The 19,340-nt window shown below is 39.2% G+C and overlaps 1 protein-coding gene across 2 annotated transcripts in view; it reads left to right on the top strand.

Annotated features, from left to right (window-relative positions):
• LIN7A (lin-7 homolog A, crumbs cell polarity complex component) overlaps positions 1-19,340 on the top strand; it is a 123,511-nt gene that overhangs the window by 96,979 nt on the left and 7,192 nt on the right. For both annotated transcript variants that reach the window (XM_049626006.1, XM_049626008.1), the window contains exon 5: positions 17,643-17,861. In XM_049626006.1, the coding sequence (XP_049481963.1) occupies positions 17,643-17,861 (219 nt within the window). The remainder of the gene's footprint in view (positions 1-17,642; positions 17,862-19,340) is intronic.

Below are 19,340 nucleotides of genomic sequence, written 5' to 3'. Positions count from 1 at the left end.
TTAAAAAAAATTTTAACGTTTATTTTTGAGAGACAGAGACAGAGCATGAGGTGGAGAGAGGCAGAGAGACATGGAGACACAGAATCTGAAGCAGGCTCCAGGCTCTGAGCTGTCAGCACAGAGCCCAACATGGGGCTCAAACCCTTGGACCGCAAGATCATGACCTGAGCCGAAGTTGGACACTTGCTTAACAGACTAAGCCACCCTGGTGTCCCCTATTTTTTATAAGTTTTTAAAATTTTTTAATGTTTGTTTATTTTTGAGAGACAGAGAGAGTTAGGCTAAGGATTTCTGATACCTTCTATGGCTATTCATTATGAAATGAAATGTATTATCCTTTTTCGCTATTTTAGTAGTATTGTTTTTTCTATACTGACGTTCTCTTTCTATACCCTTAAACCACTTGACCTAAGATCTGGCACCTGAGAACAACTTCAGAAGCCATTTTCTGTCTTTCTATTGTTACTTTCAATGGAAATTACAAAACTTTTACTTTATTGCCAACTGATATTTTCAACATTTCAAATAAGACAAGAAATTTCAAGTTCTTATAGTTTCTGAGGAGTGTAAGGATATTCTAACCATAATATGATCAGTTACTCTTTGAGACTCTGTTTCATCATGTATAATGCAGAAATAACCATACCTCTTTCACAGAGCGGCTGATACGAAGATTAACTAAGAGAAAGTATGTGGAAGTATCTGCCACTAACTGTTAATTCTTATTAATAGTATTTATATTAGCTACCAGGGTAAATTCCTTTCCTTTAAGACAAGTAATAGTCTCTTTATCTTACAATTTTGCCTACCTATGCATTTAAACTCTCAGCTCAGACCAAGCCATTTCCTCTGGTCTCTGCTTATCTTCAAGAGGCAGTAAATGCCCCCCCCCCCCCAACCCTCCCCATTGACCATCTAAGTCCAGAGGCAGTTGGATCCTATTCATTGGTTGTTATTGTGGAGTCATTGGATTTTTTGGTGTTCTTACATCTGCAAAGCTGATATAGTGGCACCTGTCCTATCTACCTTGTCTAATAGTAATGAGGGTAAAAGAGAGAATTAATAAATATAGATAGTATTGGCCAAAAAAACCCCAAAAAACAAACTTTATCTTCCCACAAAACACACACCATGACTGGTGTATATTATTATCCAGCAGCCTTTTCACCAAGCTCTTAGATGGGTCTCTCTGTATTTCCTGTTGCTACAAAAGTCTTAATTTGCAAATGCAGAAAATGGAAGTAATCATCCTTCTTCTGTTGGCTGAGAAATACGTGGTTTATCTCAAAGGAATACAGCATCTGTCTTAAAATTCTGTACTAGATCAAGTTCTGGTATCATTTTTGCTTTAAGGAATTCACCAAACCCAATCACCAGTTATTGTTCTAACCATTAGCAGAGAAGCCAATTTCTATGACCTAAAAGCTATGCTTTGTGATTCAGTTTAAGCCTAACTTGCTTGAGAAAGAACATTCTTTTAGGTTATTAAACGTTGGTCTATAGACTGCTGGCACCAGCCTAAAGCACAGTTAAGATGTTGTTAATATACCACAGTCCCAGAGGTATACCTAATGAAATGCAAACCAAGTCAAGTCTTCGAGTTTGTGCAGTTTTCCACAATGGGTTTTGATCTTGACTTGTTCTTGATTTTATTTTCAAAGAAAGAAGACACTGATACAGATGGCAGGCACATAACACATCATAAACTATGTGTGATTACTGAGACATTCGTGTGAGATGCCCAAACTTAGGTGTTAGTTGCTGAGCCTCAGATACGGGAAATGGGGTGAGAGAGTCTCGGCAGTCATGATGCCAGGACTACACCTTTCTAAGTTCAGCCATGACCACTTTTAATGAAGTTGCAAAGTGTGTCATATTGAACCATAGGCCTTCCTTCTCTCCTTGGTTTATTCTCTCTTCTTCTCTCATAGATACAGAATCATTAGTGGGTAATTTTATCACTGCTGACTACTCTGAAATGTAGAAACATAGAGTGGACTTCTACCAAATCATCACCTGTAGGGAATTTCACAAATGACAACCATTCTGGAAAGGAGACTTCATCCAAGGCATGTCTCAGAATTACAGGCTCCATGAGCAGGAGCCCTGCCATTGACCTTAGTTACCATGGGTGATAAAGGCAAAGAGATTGACAGCTCTTCTATGACTGAATCTGTGTCTACAGGCGAGCCATATTTTAAGAAAATGACTTTAACGGATTCAATCAGACTGTCAAAAAAAGAATTATTTACCATGTGCCCATGCCTGGTACTGGGAAAAGATCAGTTTAAGCAAAACATAGATCATACCCTAAAGGGGCTCGCTTTTATCTAAGTCTCCTGGAGACATCAAGTTAAGTTTTTCATAAATAGAAATGGCTACATTACTCATAATTGGCTTTCGATATAGTTTTGAGTGATTTGTAGAAATATTGTGCCAGTGTGTCATAAACAGAAATATGCTAAGGCCTGCGCAACTTTTCTCTTCTGCCTCAATCTGGATGGCGCAGTATCTATTTGACCATTCCATAAAGTCAGGAACTGAAGTCTGCAGGGAGCCTGAGACTGAGAGCTGTCCGAGTTTTACATGGGTCTGGAATGAGGCTGGCCACCAGGCAAAAACAGGATGGATGGCTGCTAATCCTGAAATTCTCTTTATTTTTGTGTCCTTGCTTTTAGAAAATTTAAATGATGATTGCATTGTTACTCGTTCTTAAGCAATGTAAGAAGCAGCTTTAAAATTTTTTTTAACGTTTATTTATTTTTGAGACAGACAGAGATAGAGCATGAACAGGGGAGGGGCAGAGAGAGAGGGAGACACAGAATCTGAAACAGGCTCCAGGCTCTGAGCTGTCAGCACAGAGCCCGACGTGGGGCTCGAACTCACGGACTGTGAGATCATGACCTGAGCCGAAGTCAGATGCTTAACCGACCAAGCCACCCAGGCGCCCCTAGAAGCAACTTTTAATATCACTGCCCATGCTATAGCAATTGAGACAGAGCTAACTACCACAGGAACCCACTGCACACACCATTTCACATGGGTCTTATTTTATTAAATGGAATTGGCAGGAGGGATGATAAACAGCTGTATGATGCTAACTCGCAGATCACACATCATTTTATGGTGTCAATATTTGTAGATGTTAAAAATGTGATTTCCTCCAGGTGCATTGAATATATTTTGCCCATATTTGGAGTGTTCCACAAAGAAACCCAATCATTTTTAACCTGCTTGACCTCTAATAAATGTATTGTTTAAGAAAATCCTCAAGAAGTTAATTATGTGCAACTTATTAGGCATATTTGATTATTCTGGGAATAAACTTAATTATACTCATTAAAATTCCCTCTGGTGCATTTTCAATTATTTATAGAAATGGGGAACCTGAGTCAAACTTTAAACTTTAACTATCTCTGTCGTGTGGCTCTCTCCTGATCTAACCACAGTCATCTGCTTTCTCTAATAGCCTACCTGCTCAGTTATTACACCAAAATTTTAGTTTGAGAGATAAAAATAGAGCAATCAGTTGACAAAAGATAGTTAAGTTCTCTGTATCTAGAGCACATATGTGGCCAAACAAGTTTACACAACATTGCCCGGTTGTAGTTTTGATATTCATTCATTCATTCAAAAAGTACTTTTTAAGCATCTCGAGTGTGCTAAGCACTATTTGGTACAGTCAGGATTCCCTAGTGAAAAAAAAAAAAAGAGAAAGAAAGAAATTCTTTCCTTCGTGGAATTTATATTCCAGATAAACAATAAATGAAATAAATAAATAAACATATACAGTGTTAGACAGTGGCAAGAATGAAGGGAAAAACAAGAAACGTAAGGAGGATAGGGAGTGCCAGGGTACGGAAAGGGGAGGGTGCAGTGCTGGGTGGTCAGAGAAGGTGATACTGGAGAGGATGAAAGGGGATGAGGGGGTCAGCCACATGAGTATGTAGGGAAGAACATTCCATTCAGAGGAAACAGCTAGTGGAAGAACACCTGGCATGTTGGAATGTTGGAGAAGCACCAGGGGATCCACAGATGAGGTCAGTGGTAGTAACACCCTTTTTTTTTTTTTTTTAATTTTTCAAGTTTTTACTAATTTTAAAAAATGTAAATAAAAAAAAAAAAATATATATATATATATATATATATATCTTCTATTCAATATATATGCCACTACATTAAAATGGCAATTTAAAATTCCCTGCATACTTGGTTTAGAAGTAAAGAAGGCGGTAGTCACAAAATCAGGAACAAAAGTAACAGAAAAGGCTTCCTTTGAGAGCGTACCGGCTAGGCATTTGCCAAGCGCTCTGAATGTGCTGGGTGATTTAATTCTCACAAACGAATTCAATGGAATGCCTGGAATTTGAGAAGTAATTTGGTAATTTCTCTGAACTTTAGTTTCCTCATCGCGAAGAGATGGTAACAGTGGCTACCTCGTTTTTTTAAGTTTTGGTGTTAAAATGCCGTAACACGGTTACTGACACATAATGAAACTGAATAAATGTTGATAATCATGGCTAGTTTATAATGACGGCAGCAGCCATTAATTTAACTAAGAAATCATTGTTTTCTCAGAGAACTGACAGCACAGCTAAGTTACAAATTGGTTGATGAATGTCAGTTTATAAAATGTAGGTATTCGTTCATTCAGCAAAATATCACTGGGTCTGGTGTTGTCTGAGTTATTGGTGACATAAAAAATAAATACCTCTAGGGGTGCCTGGGAGGCTCAGTCCGACTTGTGCTCAGGTCATGATCTCGTGGTCCGTGAGTATGAGCCGGGCATCACTCATCAGGCTCCATGTTGACAGCTCAGAGCCTGGAGCCTGCTTCGGATTCCATGCCTCCCTCCCTCTCTCTGCTCCTGCCCCGCTCGGGCTGTCTCTCAAAACAAAACAAAACAAAACAAAACAAAACATTAAAAAAATTTTTTTACATAAATAAATGAATACCTCTGATTTTATCTTTATAGGTATGGGAAAGAAATAGGCTTAAGTATGGGGTTCTGTGGGAGATTATGGATGGGCACCTAACCGGGGCATGGAAAGGCTAGATAGAGATGGTTCCTCCTGTGGAGGAGACTCACAGGTGAGAAGATGCTGTAGGTGAACGGAGGCAGCGAGGAATAGCAGAGCCACCTCAGGGAGAACGATACCAGAGTCCAGACATGAGACAAAATGGCCAGTTCTTCTGTCTGAAGTCTGAAAATATAATCAGGGGCCATATTGTGATGAGGCACACTGGCCTGAAGCCACTGGGCTGTGTCTGAGCAATATGGCAACCCAGAAGGACTTCAGGCAAGACAGTGACATGATTAAATGTGCATTTTAGAGTGATTACTCTGATTGCAGTGTGCAAAGTGGTTTAGCGAGAACCACAATTAGAGGCGAGGCAACCAGGCAGGCATGCGTAGAACTTAATGTTTAGTAAGAGGAAAAACATGCATCTTATTATGAATCTATTATATAGAGAATGTGTTTGTTACAACACATTGTTATTTGGGGGACAAGGGGCAGAGGATCAATAATAACCATATGAAAGCAAGAATATAAAGCCAACTCATTTCATCTGCAAAAAAATTCCTAGGTGGACTGATGTGTACCTCCCTCTGGGAGCTCACATCTATCAAGCTGGAAATCACTGCCGTTTTTCATCTCGGGAGCCATTAGGTGAAAAGCAAAAATTTAAACCTGCAGTATTTCATAATTCTTTCTCCATTTCTCAAACATCATTCCCTGAAAACCTGGATGTAGAACATTCCCACTTCAACATGAGTGATCTACCAGGCCATGTCACTGAAATGCCAGCACAGACCAATAAACCGAGAGGACGAGGAAGAAAGGGAAACTCAGGTTTCTGCAAATTAATGTACCAGCAGAAAAGACATTCAGCCATGACTGGTCAAAGGGAATCTCAGTCACATTCTCTCATAATTGGGGTTTTGAGGCTCACACAGACCACACTTCTACATCCATAATTTCTGTGGTAATGCAGCTAAAATCCCTTCATTTCTAAATTACCTAAATTACCCAGGCAATTACAGTTATGATTTATTTTTGCTCAAATTACTTCAAAGCTGTGCTTCAAAGCACTTTTTAAACACAATTGGCCTTTGTCCCACCTCTTCGGTTTATTCTCATTTTCCTTATGATGATGCTGAACTATTGTATTAAAACAAATTATACAAAAAATATGTGAGTACATCCTTATAAAATTTCCAAATAATTCAGTGAGAAAGACTGCTGTCAATTTTTCGTAAAAGCCCCTTTAGCCATTCGCCTCTTCTTCCATTCTAGTTCCTTTCTCTCTCCAAACCTTCCCCATGAAGATATGCTATGGTGATGTGTATTTATGCAAACATTTTCTTTGCACTCAAGTACACACACACACACACACATTTAATTACGTGTTTATTTTAGACGTAAACATATGAGACAAGACAGAGCAGTGATTATAAGGCAAGCATGGAGACAGGGTCATTTCCCATTAATAGTGTGCCCTTGGAAACTTACTGTTCCTCAGTTTCCTCATACATAATTAGGATGATAACATTACATACCTCACCATGTTCTTAGGAAGAGTAACTATTTTGATAAATTTAAAGCACCTAGAACAATACCTACCAGTAAATAGTAAATCGTGACTGTTAGGTATTATTATAAGTTTTAAAAATGTACGGATATTTCCACATGCTTATTATTCTATGACTTGCTTTCTCAGAAGTATGTCTTGGGTATCTTGCCATGTCAGTTTATATTTACATTTTTTAATCTGCTCTATAGTATTCTATGGTGTGTGAGTACCACAGTTAATCTAACCGTTCCCCCAGTGATGGACATTTACCTTGCTGGGACATTTACCCAGTTGGCTTTTTGTTTTGTTTTGTTTTGTTATTGTGAACACTGCCTCAGTGAAAATCTTCATGTATACCGGTGACTATTTCTGTGGGGTGAATACTGATAGGGGGCAAAGATTAGGGAGATAAGAGTGGGGGAGGGGCAGAGAGAGAGGGAGGCACAGAATTTGAAGCAGGCTCCAGGCTCTGAGCTGTTGGGTAAGTACTGTGCACCGTGCTGGGGACTGGGGAAGAACAATCGATGTGGCGCAGTCCTTGGCCTCTAGGACAGTGTCTACCAGAGCTGTGCATTTTCTGCCCTTCACTAGATTTAAGCAACAGCATGGAAAGACCAAGTGACTCAGACAAGAATCTGGAGAAGAGTTCTGATAAGAGAGAAGGTAGAGGATATTTTAAAATCTAGGCAAGAAATGATCAGAAATAAGAGGGAGGAGAGGATGAGGTGAGATGTTACATGGGGAATGAATATCAGTCAGTAGAGTGTGGTGGTTAATTGGATGTGAGTTGAAGGGAGCATTAAAGATGTCCCCAAAGTGTCCAGTTTGGATGGCTGCGTGGCTAGTGACGGCAAGAACCAGAGAGGAGGGGTGAAAAGAATCTTTGGAGGTTAGAGCCAGTTAGGGCATTGGCAATAAGTTTTATTTTGTGAACCTACATGAAAAATCTTAGTGTAAGTCACTGGTGACAGATCTGAACATGTTCTGTGGGTGTGCTTTTAATTGGTAAAGACGTGTGTATGCACAGCCAGAGAGGTATTGGACAGTAAACCTGAAATATCCTTTAAATGTTCACTTCTCCTGCAAGAAGGCATCCGTAATGTTGAGTCTCTGCAATTAAATCATCTGTTTAGCTCTTATTAATGTTTGTCATTCATGGTACATGGCGACATAAATGTCCCTGCTGTTTCACACGTCACAAGAAACACATTTGACAGCTGTGGACTCAGACAGCCCCTGCCTAGATTTGTTTTGTTTCTCCCTTATGCTTTCTATGAATTGCCTGGGTGTCTAGGATTCCAAAACGGGTTAAATAATAAAGTGTATCCTTTGAAGGATTTGATTGAATAATTTCAGGAACACATTATTATTTCTGACACCCCTTAGAAGACTGTGATCTCCGCGAGATCACTAGAGTAAGATAACTGAAGGGGAAAACAAAAAACAAAAAACCGGTTCTGGTTGACAGAATCCCAGTGTTATTGCAGGGAGAGGAGATAGGATGCTGTGTGCCACACTCAGTTAAATAAGATTCCCCCAAACCTCCTGTAGACTAAACCTTTGTTCTAAGTTGTAAAATCTCTCATAGACCCTTCCAGCATTAGCCTTGTCCCTGACATAATAACAGCCCACCCATCCTAAAATTCGGAGGGGGGACTTCGGTGTTTGTCTTTAGGGATCTCAGCCAGTGTCCGGATACGCAGCACGACTTCACTGACATTTAAAACCTCAACTGAATCTGGGTACCCCTTCGAAACTAGTTTGCCGTTTTAAGCCAGGCTCCACCATTCTTGGGTTTCTGCAGCGGCAGAAGGAGATCATGCTCCATGGTACCAGGTCTGCATCTAGGGCCTTGGCAGAATTGCAAAGTGAGCAATAATGACCTGAGCGCCAGAAAACCTACTCTTTCAAACGTTTCTTCTAAGTCAGATCTCTTTCTCCCTTCCTCTTCCTCATGCCGCCCTTTGGTGGTCAGGGGACCTGTCCTTGTTTGGTAAAATCTCTTCCCCTCATGTCCACTGAAAATTCAATTCCACAGGGCTGCTGATTTAAAAAAAAAAACAAAAAAAAAAACAAACAAAAAAAACGAACAAACATAACCAAATGTATACTAAAGAAATAGCATGTACCGGGCAGTACTATTTACACTCAGCAACATCTTCCTGCATGTTAATGGATGACCGACTATCTCTGATTGCTTGGGACTGAGGTACTTCCTGGGACATCAGTGCTAAAACCCAAGACTGTCTCTGGCTGGGAACTGAGGCACAAAGAGGAAGGGCATTTTCTAAAGATCAGACTCTTAGTCAGTGATTTGTCTACTCTTCACACACCCCCATCTTCTTGACTTCAATCTCTGGGCTGTTCCCGCTGTCACATGGGCTGGGCTAAAGGTCAGTTTGATGATTTGATGGAGTCGCACTAAGTTTTAGTGACTGAGATATATTTGCATGTTTCTGTAATAGTGCTGAGTATGGAGGAGGAGACAGTTTTTGGGTGGTATGTGGGCTGGTGGTCATTACACCTCCACACCTCCTCCCGTTTGCCAAACTACACCCGGAAGCAAATACCGAGAACCGGCGATTTCTACACACCTGTTTCTGAACATTAGCAAGTCTCTGCTCCTCAGGGGTTTAGTGTCACAGAGTGTCACAGCTTGGGAGAGTGTGAGCAGACATAGCATGCCTTGTAGAAGGACAAATCAGGTGAATCATGCCTGGAAAGTGTTCGCCGTAACCTCGACATCTTGGTGAAACCTACCACTCAAAAATTAACAGATTTCATTGGAAGATCTCATTTTCTAGGAATAATTTTCCCATGCAGCTTTCTTCTGTTTCCAAATCTCTAGTGCTCACGTTTGTATTCCTGAAAATGGCCGTGTGTGCGTGTGCGTGTGTATGTATTTATGTGCACATATGTATGGGTGTGTATGTCTATTGTATGTGCACGTGTATGTACATATGTTTATTGAATGCATGTGTGTATTTATTGCATGTTTATGTGCAGTTGTGTGTGTGTGTTTATTCTTCATCCCCAAAACCATCAGGAATTGGTTTTACTCCTCTTGGTGCCGGAATATCAAGGGTTGAGCAGTTACTATAAAGCATTACAACTGAAATGTAGCAGCTGCATTTGTTTCCAATTTTAATGTCCAGATCTGAAAGGTGAGCTGAGATCACCCAAATGCTAGATTTGTGATGGCTGGTGCTGATTTTCTCTAAAGCTTTTGCTCCCTCTAGGTTTTCTGCCCCTGGGGCCTGCTGGTAATGCTCTATACTCTCCACGCTCACGGTTCAGAAATTTTTATATTTGTAACTAACAGGATGAAAATGTGTGTAACTACATACACCTTTTTTCCTGTCAACCTCTCTGCTCCTTTTTGTAGTGTTTGGTTATTCGATGGCTTTCCCCTCTCAAGTTTGCTCACATCATGCATCAGACAAATCTTCTGCACACTTTCCCTCTTCTTAACAAAATATGACCTAGTGGAAGGACTGAGAAGAATAATTTTTTTATGAATAAATAATGATTGTTTGTAATTAACATATCAATTGTATGTATGGAAATGATGCTTCTAAATTACTTAACAGTGATTAGAAGCAGTTGATTTACTTAAGTAGCTTGAAACATTCTTCCAACAAACTGTTAATTTATTTAGTAAACTTTGCCCCAGGATAATATAAAGGAAACTTCTGCTTATTCCAGAATTAGATTTTGTTGTTGCTGTTGTCCTTAAGCCCCTGAAGTTCTACAGTAAGATTATCACAAAGAGCTAGCATTTGTTGGGTCCTTTTTAAATGTTACACACTTTTCCAGGTGCTTTGTGTATATTAAGTTTAATGCCCATAATGAAACTTTATGCATAGATACTCTATGATACCAGTTTTACAGATGAAGAAATTAAAGCTTGGAGATACTAAGCAGCTTACCATATATATATATATATATATATATATATATATATGAGAGAGAGGGTGAGAGGGAGAGGAGGAAAAGAGAAAGATGGTTTATTCATTGACTATTAATTGAGCACACAATAGATGCTGGGCACAGAGATAAATAAGACTCATCCTACCCTTGGACAGTCTGGTGACAGCAGAATGATTGTAAACTGATAAATTACAGTGCACTGAAATAGATATTATCATTTAGGCAGGAACAAAGTACTATGGGAGAATATTAGCATATTTTTTCCAGGGGATAAATGTGATACTTTTTATACACTTGCCACTTTCCTTCAGCAAAAGAGAATACGTTTAGAAGAAGAAATTAACATATTTGAGGAAAACAGTGGATCAAAAGTCAAAAAGTTTTTTTCTGAATATGTCCGGTAGCTTGTGCAGAGATATTCCATTCTTAATTAAACACCCAATCAATATGTATACGTTTTCTCAGTGACCAAAAATGATGATTCTAGAGCTACTACAAGGCAAAATTATGAGTTTCTAACCTACCCAGGTCTCTTTCCTGGAATAACTTAGTAAAGAAACTCTTACTTTTTATTATTTGGGTTAGTTATAGTCTAGAGCACTGTGTCCAAACACTAATCTACGTGTCAGGGACTGGCTGACTGGCTATATCAGAGTTTTATAAAGTCACATATTCCTAGGTCATACCGCTGTGGATATAGCAAGTTTGAGACCCAGTCTAGGCCTCTAATATTTTAAAAATGCCTCGATTGATTCCTATGTACATACAGGTTTAAAAACTACTGGTCTAAAAAACCGCAAATAAGGAAGAGCCACCCATATAGTATTTACTCTCTAGTATCTTGTTTAAGGCTATGGATTTTGTAGGTAAGAGCCTAATCTCTGGAAACAGAGCTCAGTTCTGCTTACTACCTGGGGACCTAGGATAAATTTCTTAAACTCTCCAGTACCTTTCTTATAGAGTTGTGAGGATTAGATATGATGCACAGAAAGTAGCCAACAGTGCTCTGCACTTAGTAAGTGTTCCATAAATGTTAGACTATATGCACACACACACACAGGAACACATTTATATGTATAAATGTATGCTTCTTTTTATTATGTTTATTTTTGAGAGAGAGAGAGAGAGACGGAGACATAGCGTGAACAGCAGAGGGTCGGAGAGACAGGGAGACACAGAATCCGAAGCAGACTCCAGGCTCTGAGCTGTCCACCACAGAGCCTGATGTGGGGATTGAACCCACAAACCCTGAGATCATGACCTGCGTCGAAGTCAGAAGCTTAACCGACTGAGCCACCCACACGCCCCTAGATGCACACACGCTTAATAAAATGCTTTCACGGACTAAAAGGAAAGCTGTGATAAGAATAAAATGATCGATCACTGTTAACTTTGTGGAAAAGGAGTTGGTCTGTCTTCGGCTATATCGGGTCATTTCAAACTTGAGAATCATAATCTACTAATATTAAGCCCTTCACATAGACTCATGCTGCTCCTTCACCAGCCAACTCTTATAGATCTTACCCTTGTCACTAGTTCCTACCTTTTCACATGGCACAAACAAGTTTTGTACAAAAGGTGCAAATTTCCAGTTATAAAATGAATAAGTCATGGGGATATAATGCACAGCATGGTGACTATAGTTAATAATTCGGTATTGCATATTTGAAAGTTGTTAACAAAGTCAATTTTAAAAGTTCTCATCCCAAGAACATTTTGTAACGTGAACGGTGATGGATGTTAGCTAGACAAACACTAAAATGCAAGGAGATAACTAAGATTGTTTCTAAGGGCCTTTATAGCTACAATGTTCTGAGTTTCTGAGCTACCTAGATATTGTAATCCAATGCTCTTCATATCATTTACTCCCTGATAACATCATTTGGCCCTTAATCCAAAGGAATGACTGATGTCATTTAGGAACCCATGCATAAACCTCGCTCAAGATATGCCTAGAATAACTGAGAAGCATAGCCAACTCTTGGTTATCAGAAAAAGTGTTTAAGCAACTTACCTATCAGCAAACTCCGTGAAGATTATATTCATGTAATCCCCACAGAGAAAGACCTGCATAAAGACCTGGGCATGGGCCATTTGACAGCTAATTATGCACAGATAACAAGCTTCCTTCCCAGGGCAGGCATCTCTTCCATCTGAGGGCTAGCCAGGGTCAAAATTTAACAACTAGTTTCTCAATTGCAGCGAGGAGAAAACACAAGTCATGAGCAAATTAGTGTCTGCGGTGTGATCCAAAGTCAATCTTTTATGAGAGAGAATTCTTAATCAACTAGGAAATTGAGCATACCATGAAAAAGCAACCATTCTGATATCTCACAAAGTGTGGAAATAGAAGAACCATTGAAAGATCAGAATGGCCATATTGTTAAGTTGGTTCATTTGCCAGCCACTGATTTGCTAAACCTCCATTAAATTAACTAGCTTTAAAGCTTCCTCGAACTTACAACTGCATGGGATTGCTGATGTAACAAGTATGCATCTGGATTTTACTAAGCTATTTTTCCCTGGCTTCCTGAATGAAAATATCTTCTTTTATATATTCATATTACAGGAGATGCAGCTCTTATGGTTTTGTATCAATTTAATATTTCATTAGCTTGTATTTATGCATCTGGAAATGGCAATAAAATGATTTGAATTCTCCCCATATTGATTTCTATGTGTATTTTTAAAAGGTTTGGCATAAGGAATAAATCTTTTCAGGATGGAAATGTCCATTCTTCCTAGGGCATTTTAATTCACTTCAGTGAATGATCATGGCCAAAGTATGCCTAACTGTAGGGTAGATCATATTTCTTTTTAGGACCTTTTCTCTTTCCGGTCCCTGCTTCTCTTTGGTCTAAATATTTCCTAGGGACCTACTGTATACCCCCATGCCTTCTTGACCACCCCTCGCCTTTCTTACTGAAATCTGACTTTCACCAGATGTCTTTATTAAATGAATCCTTGCAGGGCGCCTGGGTGGCTCAGTCCAACTTCGGCTCAGGTCACCATCTCACAGCTCATGAGTTCGAGCCCCGCATCGGGATCTGTGCTGACAGCTCAGAGCCTGGAGCCTGCTTCGGATTCTGTGTCTCCCTCTCTCTCTGCCCCATCCCCACTCATGCTCTTTCTCTCTCTGTCTTAAAAATAAATAACACATTAAAAAAAATTAAATGAATCCTTGCTAATGAGTTCCTAAAATTGCAGTAAGTACAACAAAACTCCAAAGCAAGGGAATGAAATCTTAACATACAGGAAGGATTTCAGGTTTTAAATGCAAGAGGGGATTTTGCTGTAAAATTGGAAGGCTTGCTCTGTCTCTTCACATTCCAGGAGGGCCACATTCCCCTGCTGGGTGAAAAGCTGGAGCTGCAGGTTCTCAAGTGACCGATCAAACTGAGCTGGTTGTTACAGGACAATGTTACAGAACAAGTCAGGAGGGCTTTTAGATGTGCAGCCTTGACAGAAACAGTTTGATCGTTTACAAATAAACTATTGCATTTCAAAACATGTTTTAAACATTTGGCTCAAAATAAGGCATACTTTCATTAAGAGTGAGAGATTGAAGAAGCCCGAAGTAGGGATGGGTGATAAACGTTCAGGGCTCAAGGAATACCTGTTGACAAGTGCTTGCTATCAATATGTGTATCCTAACTGAGCAGATAGTTTGGCTTCTTTTTTTGCATGGAATAAGACCTCCATGCCTAGGTGATCTGCTTTTTTGTTCTCGCCTTAAAAGAAAAAGAAAGGAGAGAAAACGGCCTTCGTCTTCTAAAAAGTTGTACTGAGGGGAATGGGTTAAATGGTGGATGGGTGGTGAGGAGGGCACTTGTGATGAGCTCTGGGTGTTGTATGTAAGTGATGAGTCACTAAAGTCTACACCTGAAACTAACACTACACCGTATGCTAACTAACTGAAATTTAAATACAAATTTGCAGAAAGAAAAAAAAAAAGTTATGCTGAGGGACTAAAAGCACTTAAGAGGTAAATTATAGGTTGAAGAGATAAGCAATTGCACCCAATAGTATTCACCAAGTAGGCAAAGCCAATGGAAAAGGGCATCCAGATCAGTCATTAAGACAAGAGTTAAGACATTTTTCTAAAAACAATTAAAACATAAAGTTAAACAGTGTTTGAAATAATACATCTTACATACTTCCACTTCTTCAAATCTTGGAATTACCTCTTAGTTTCTATTATACTGTTCATTCATGTAATTTCTACCATTTTCATAAAGCATTTTTGGAAGCAGAAGAAGTATGACACTCGGCCCAAATACCTTCGGAAGGTTCTGTGCCCTGGTGAAGAAAGCAAAGCGAAAGGCAGAGTCCAACCAGGAGACCTATTGACTCTGGCGAGCTCAGAGGAACCTGAGTCATCATCTAAACCAGAGATAGAGAATCAAGGCAAAAATTCTAGATTCGAAGACCATGGCGTCTGCTCCTTTATAAATTGCTAACTGTGTGGGGAGGAGTGGAGCTGGGGGTTGGAGAGGATAACTGATGGTTCAGTGGGGTTCGGTATGGCATACCAGCCATATTTCTCTCAGCTTTTCATCCCTATGGTGAGAACTTGATGGCCCCATGTATTAGTACCACAGGTCTCCTGTGGCAACTCAAAATTGCAGGCATAATGCCTAAACTGGGATAATGGGCCTCCAAAGGTCTGGCCTAGAATTTCCAACCCTATTAGATGAAAGCAAATAGAACAAAAACCAAAAAGAGTTTGGAGACTAATCATCTGGCCTAGAAAACATGTGAACCAGTGTTATTGAACCATATCAACAAAGACATTTTAATATTAAAGAAGAAACTAGAGAAGAGCAGGGACAGCCAAATCACTTTCCTTTAGAAGGAGAGATTCACACAGTAACAATTCACCTTGGGCAAATTAGAAATTTTGTGCACACTGAAAACAGGGATTATATTGTGCACAGTTGTCAAAGTGTTCACCTGTCCTTTATGTTCTTCTAAAGTACTTAGAATATAATTTGTAGAATATGTGCTAAATAAGCATCTGTTGAGTGATCATGTCAATGATTGATTAAAAGAATACATTCATCAATGAATAAGTCTATTTCCCTAAGCTTTAGCTTAGGCAAAAATTCACTCTGCCCAGCAGCTTTTTTTTTTTATAAGCCCTTGTTCTCCATTGACCACAGAGTTAGTGAAGGAGTAGTCATGGAAGTTGCCTCCAGGGCTCACCACGGTCATCTCTTAAACCCTTAGTATCTGCCTGGTGCTCCAGCACATGAGGAAGCCGCATTCTTACACACCAGCATGACTGCCTCATTGCTAAATTCAAAGTTTTTTGGGGTTTTTTCACTTTTTTGTTTTCTCAGTCTACTCCAGCTTGCTGAAGCAAGTGGTAGAATGGAACATAATCTTTTGTCTCCAAATCTGTATAACGTAGTAATTATGAATCTCAAGATAAGTTGAAGTGGGCTTAAAATGCAACTTACTTTACTTTGAGTAACTCAATATAATATCCATTTTGAGCCCCCTTTCTGCTTGGGTTGTAAAATGTGATCTCAACCAATTTTGGGTGGCTTCTCGGCCACCTTAGCCCACTCTTAGGTTTTCTGGAAGTCTCTCAGCCTATCTCCTCACACAGATGATTCTCCTAGGAGCTCTATCCATGAAGCAAGTCAAAAGACCTTTGTACTTCGATCCTACAAAATAGGAGTTATGTCATCTGCCCTGAAGATCAGCTGAGAGGGAAGAAGATTATCTCCTTTTCTCAGAGCCCTTCTAATATGATTACAGCTTTCTTCTGTTTTGCTTCTCACTAATCCTAACCTGGAGAATCTTTAGAAGCTCTGGGAAAAGAAACCTCTTTGTATTTCCTTGTGGTAAAAACATAGCTTCCCCAACTATTATCTGTACCCTCTGGACCATGATGCTCAAAAGACTTCGTACTCCAAAGCGGAGAATTGATTTATTTTTTTGCTTTCTGCTTTATCACTCCTACCTTATAGGTATGTGTGCATATCTGATTATATCCTTAGTAAGTTTCTCTGAAAATAAACTATTCTTTATAAAGGGCTTATTCAATGCATAACGATAATGCCCTCTAGAAAAATTGTACCAGTTTGTGTCGTTATTAGCAGTATATGAGAGTGCCATTTCCCTACATCCTTGCAAATACACCATATTTACCATTTTTAAATTAAAAATGAAATATTTTGTGTTCATCTTTCATTACAAGAAAGCTTAAACATCCTTTCATGAGTTTTTATTTTTTAATTATTATGTGTCCATGAGTCCATGTGCCCATTTTGCTTAGGTCTTTACTGCCATTTAAGAATATTAAAAATTTGTCAGAAATTGAGAATGTTTTTTTTTTCTGGTTTGTTACTTGACTTTTATGGTATATGAGAGAGAGAAACTTACAATTTATAAATCTGATTTTGTGATTTTCCCCTTGGCATTTTTACTTCAGAATTCTTTTTCCATTGCAAGATGAACGTTCACCTCTATTTCATTTTAGTTGCTTTATGGTTTTATTTTTACGTTTAAATTTTTGATCGGTTATATTTAGCATAGACTATGAGGTTTGGGCTCCACATTACTTTCTATCTTTAATTATTATTTGTTTCAGCATCCTTATGTAACAGTCCTTTCCCCCTTTGGTCTAAATCCCACATCTGTCCTGTAACAGAGTTTTACATAATCATGGATCTGCTTCTGGACTCTGTTCAGAACTCTTACTACAACAATAAGACACTGCTTTAATCATTATAGATTTTTAATAACATTTAATATCCGATAGGGAGACTTTACCTTTATTACTCTTTTTTAAAATTTTGTCAGAATTTTCTTGACTAGTCCATTTATTCTTCCAGATGAAATTTAGAAACCCCACTCTAAACGTTATGTGATATTTGAGGTCTTGATTGCTTCTGATCCTCTGAATGTGAGCCCCCATTCAATCCATCCGGTACCCTACTGCATCCTAACCTGCCTATACTTCATCTACAAATGCAATAAATAATGATGATGGCAATGAATGCCACTTGCCCTACCTTCTTGAGATTTCAAACTGGGATTTTAATAAGATGCTAATTTCAGATTGGTCTTGCAGGGAAAAGAACATGCAAGCTCTCCCCTTTAAGAGATGTCACTGTTTTTTTCAGAGTGTGGAAGGGGAACACCATGAGAAAGCGGTAGAACTACTCAAGGCTGCTAAAGACAGCGTCAAGCTGGTGGTCCGATATACCCCCAAAGTCCTGGAAGAAATGGAGGCTCGCTTTGAAAAGCTCCGGACTGCCCGGCGTCGGCAGCAGCAACAGTTGCTAATCCAGCAGCAGCAACAGCAGCAGCAGCAACAAACACAGCAAAATCATATGTCATAGGTAAGAAGTGCCTTCTTCCGCACAAGGGAAGTCCCTTATGCATATAAGTTTGTTTCGGTTTTTAATATAGTTTCTTAGCTGGATTAAAGTCATTAGGTTTGACAATGCCTCCCAAAAATCAATCAAGCAAATAAAAAAATGATGATCTCAGAAAATGTCAAGAAGACAGTTGCTGACTTTATGTCATTCAGCCATATTTTCTGCAAAGGTAAAATATTTTGGAAAATAATATACTTGCGGGGGGGCAGGTACAGATTAGGAGATACCTTTATACAAATCGGGAAAATACACCCTCTGCATAACCCAGATCACTGGGCACATAGCCACATGACAAGAGTGTGCGTTGGATCCCAGCCCCACTCAGCCCCTTGGCCATTTGCCTTTGCACAGTGTACAAACTAAACAACCTGATCTTGGGAAGATCCCTTTAGAATACTACAAATTATTGGAAAACTACTCCACTCTGAAGAATGAAGTGGAGACCAGTGTGCATGTTCTAAGAGATTCAAAATTCTCTGTGGGTGCTCACTTCAAATGAGATGCTCTTCCCTTTTTTCTAAATTTCACTTTGTGACAAAAATGCTAAGTCAGGTTTTGCTATATGTTTTTAAGAAAATTCAAGAAAAAATGTTAAGAATCACCATCTTTGAAGTGCCTCTATGTGTGAGGTTCTTTTCACGTATCCTTCCTTATGCTCAGAAAAACTCTTCAAGGTATCACTAAAATCCCATTTTTTAGACGAATGATATGAAATTGCAATGGCTTTGTGGTGTCCTCACAGCCACACTTACAAGTGACATAGAATTATTTTCCTTTTTGCTCTTGCAGGCATTTCATCCACCAGCATCAGATATTCTGGAGTTCTATAAATTGTCCTTGCTATCCTTTGGAAGAGAGTTAATAGCATTGTAGACCTCTATGCTGTGATGTCTGCAAATGTGATTTTGAAGTTTCAAATGTCCTTGGAAAAATGACATTTGAACATTGGGTAATAGTGGTTTTAGGTCATTCAACATCAGATTACTATTTGCACAACCGGAAACATTGGATATGACGTGAGACTTTCTGTTGCTTGCAACACAAAAAGGAGAAGCTACAGGGGGAAGTATAAAGACTATAGGATTTGTCCTCAGACAGTGCTGAGGATTCAGTCTTTCTTTTATAGCTTGTAAGTGCTATTGTATATACCACAGTTTGGTGACTTTATCTAAAATCACCTTCCATTCATTCTACAAATTACATTTATTCAGCAGTAAATATCTATTTGGTACTGCCGTGGGCCAGGCACTGTTCGATGGGCTGCAGAAACAGCATGAACAAAGCAAAGTCTTTGCTCTCATGGTGCTTACATTCTGGTTGGGGGAGATGGTTAATATACAGGTAAATGAAAATATCCTGTTGGAACCAGTACTTTGCAGAGTTAAAAGGGTGCTTTGATAGAGATTGGCTAGGTGACAACTTTTGATTAGGTAATCAGGA

Source organism: Panthera uncia, chromosome B4 (genome assembly GCF_023721935.1).
Source record: "Panthera uncia isolate 11264 chromosome B4, Puncia_PCG_1.0, whole genome shotgun sequence".
Taxonomy (NCBI): domain Eukaryota; kingdom Metazoa; phylum Chordata; class Mammalia; order Carnivora; family Felidae; genus Panthera; species Panthera uncia.
Note: the sequence above shows the minus strand (reverse complement) of the source record. Positions and strands in the feature narration are given on the sequence as shown.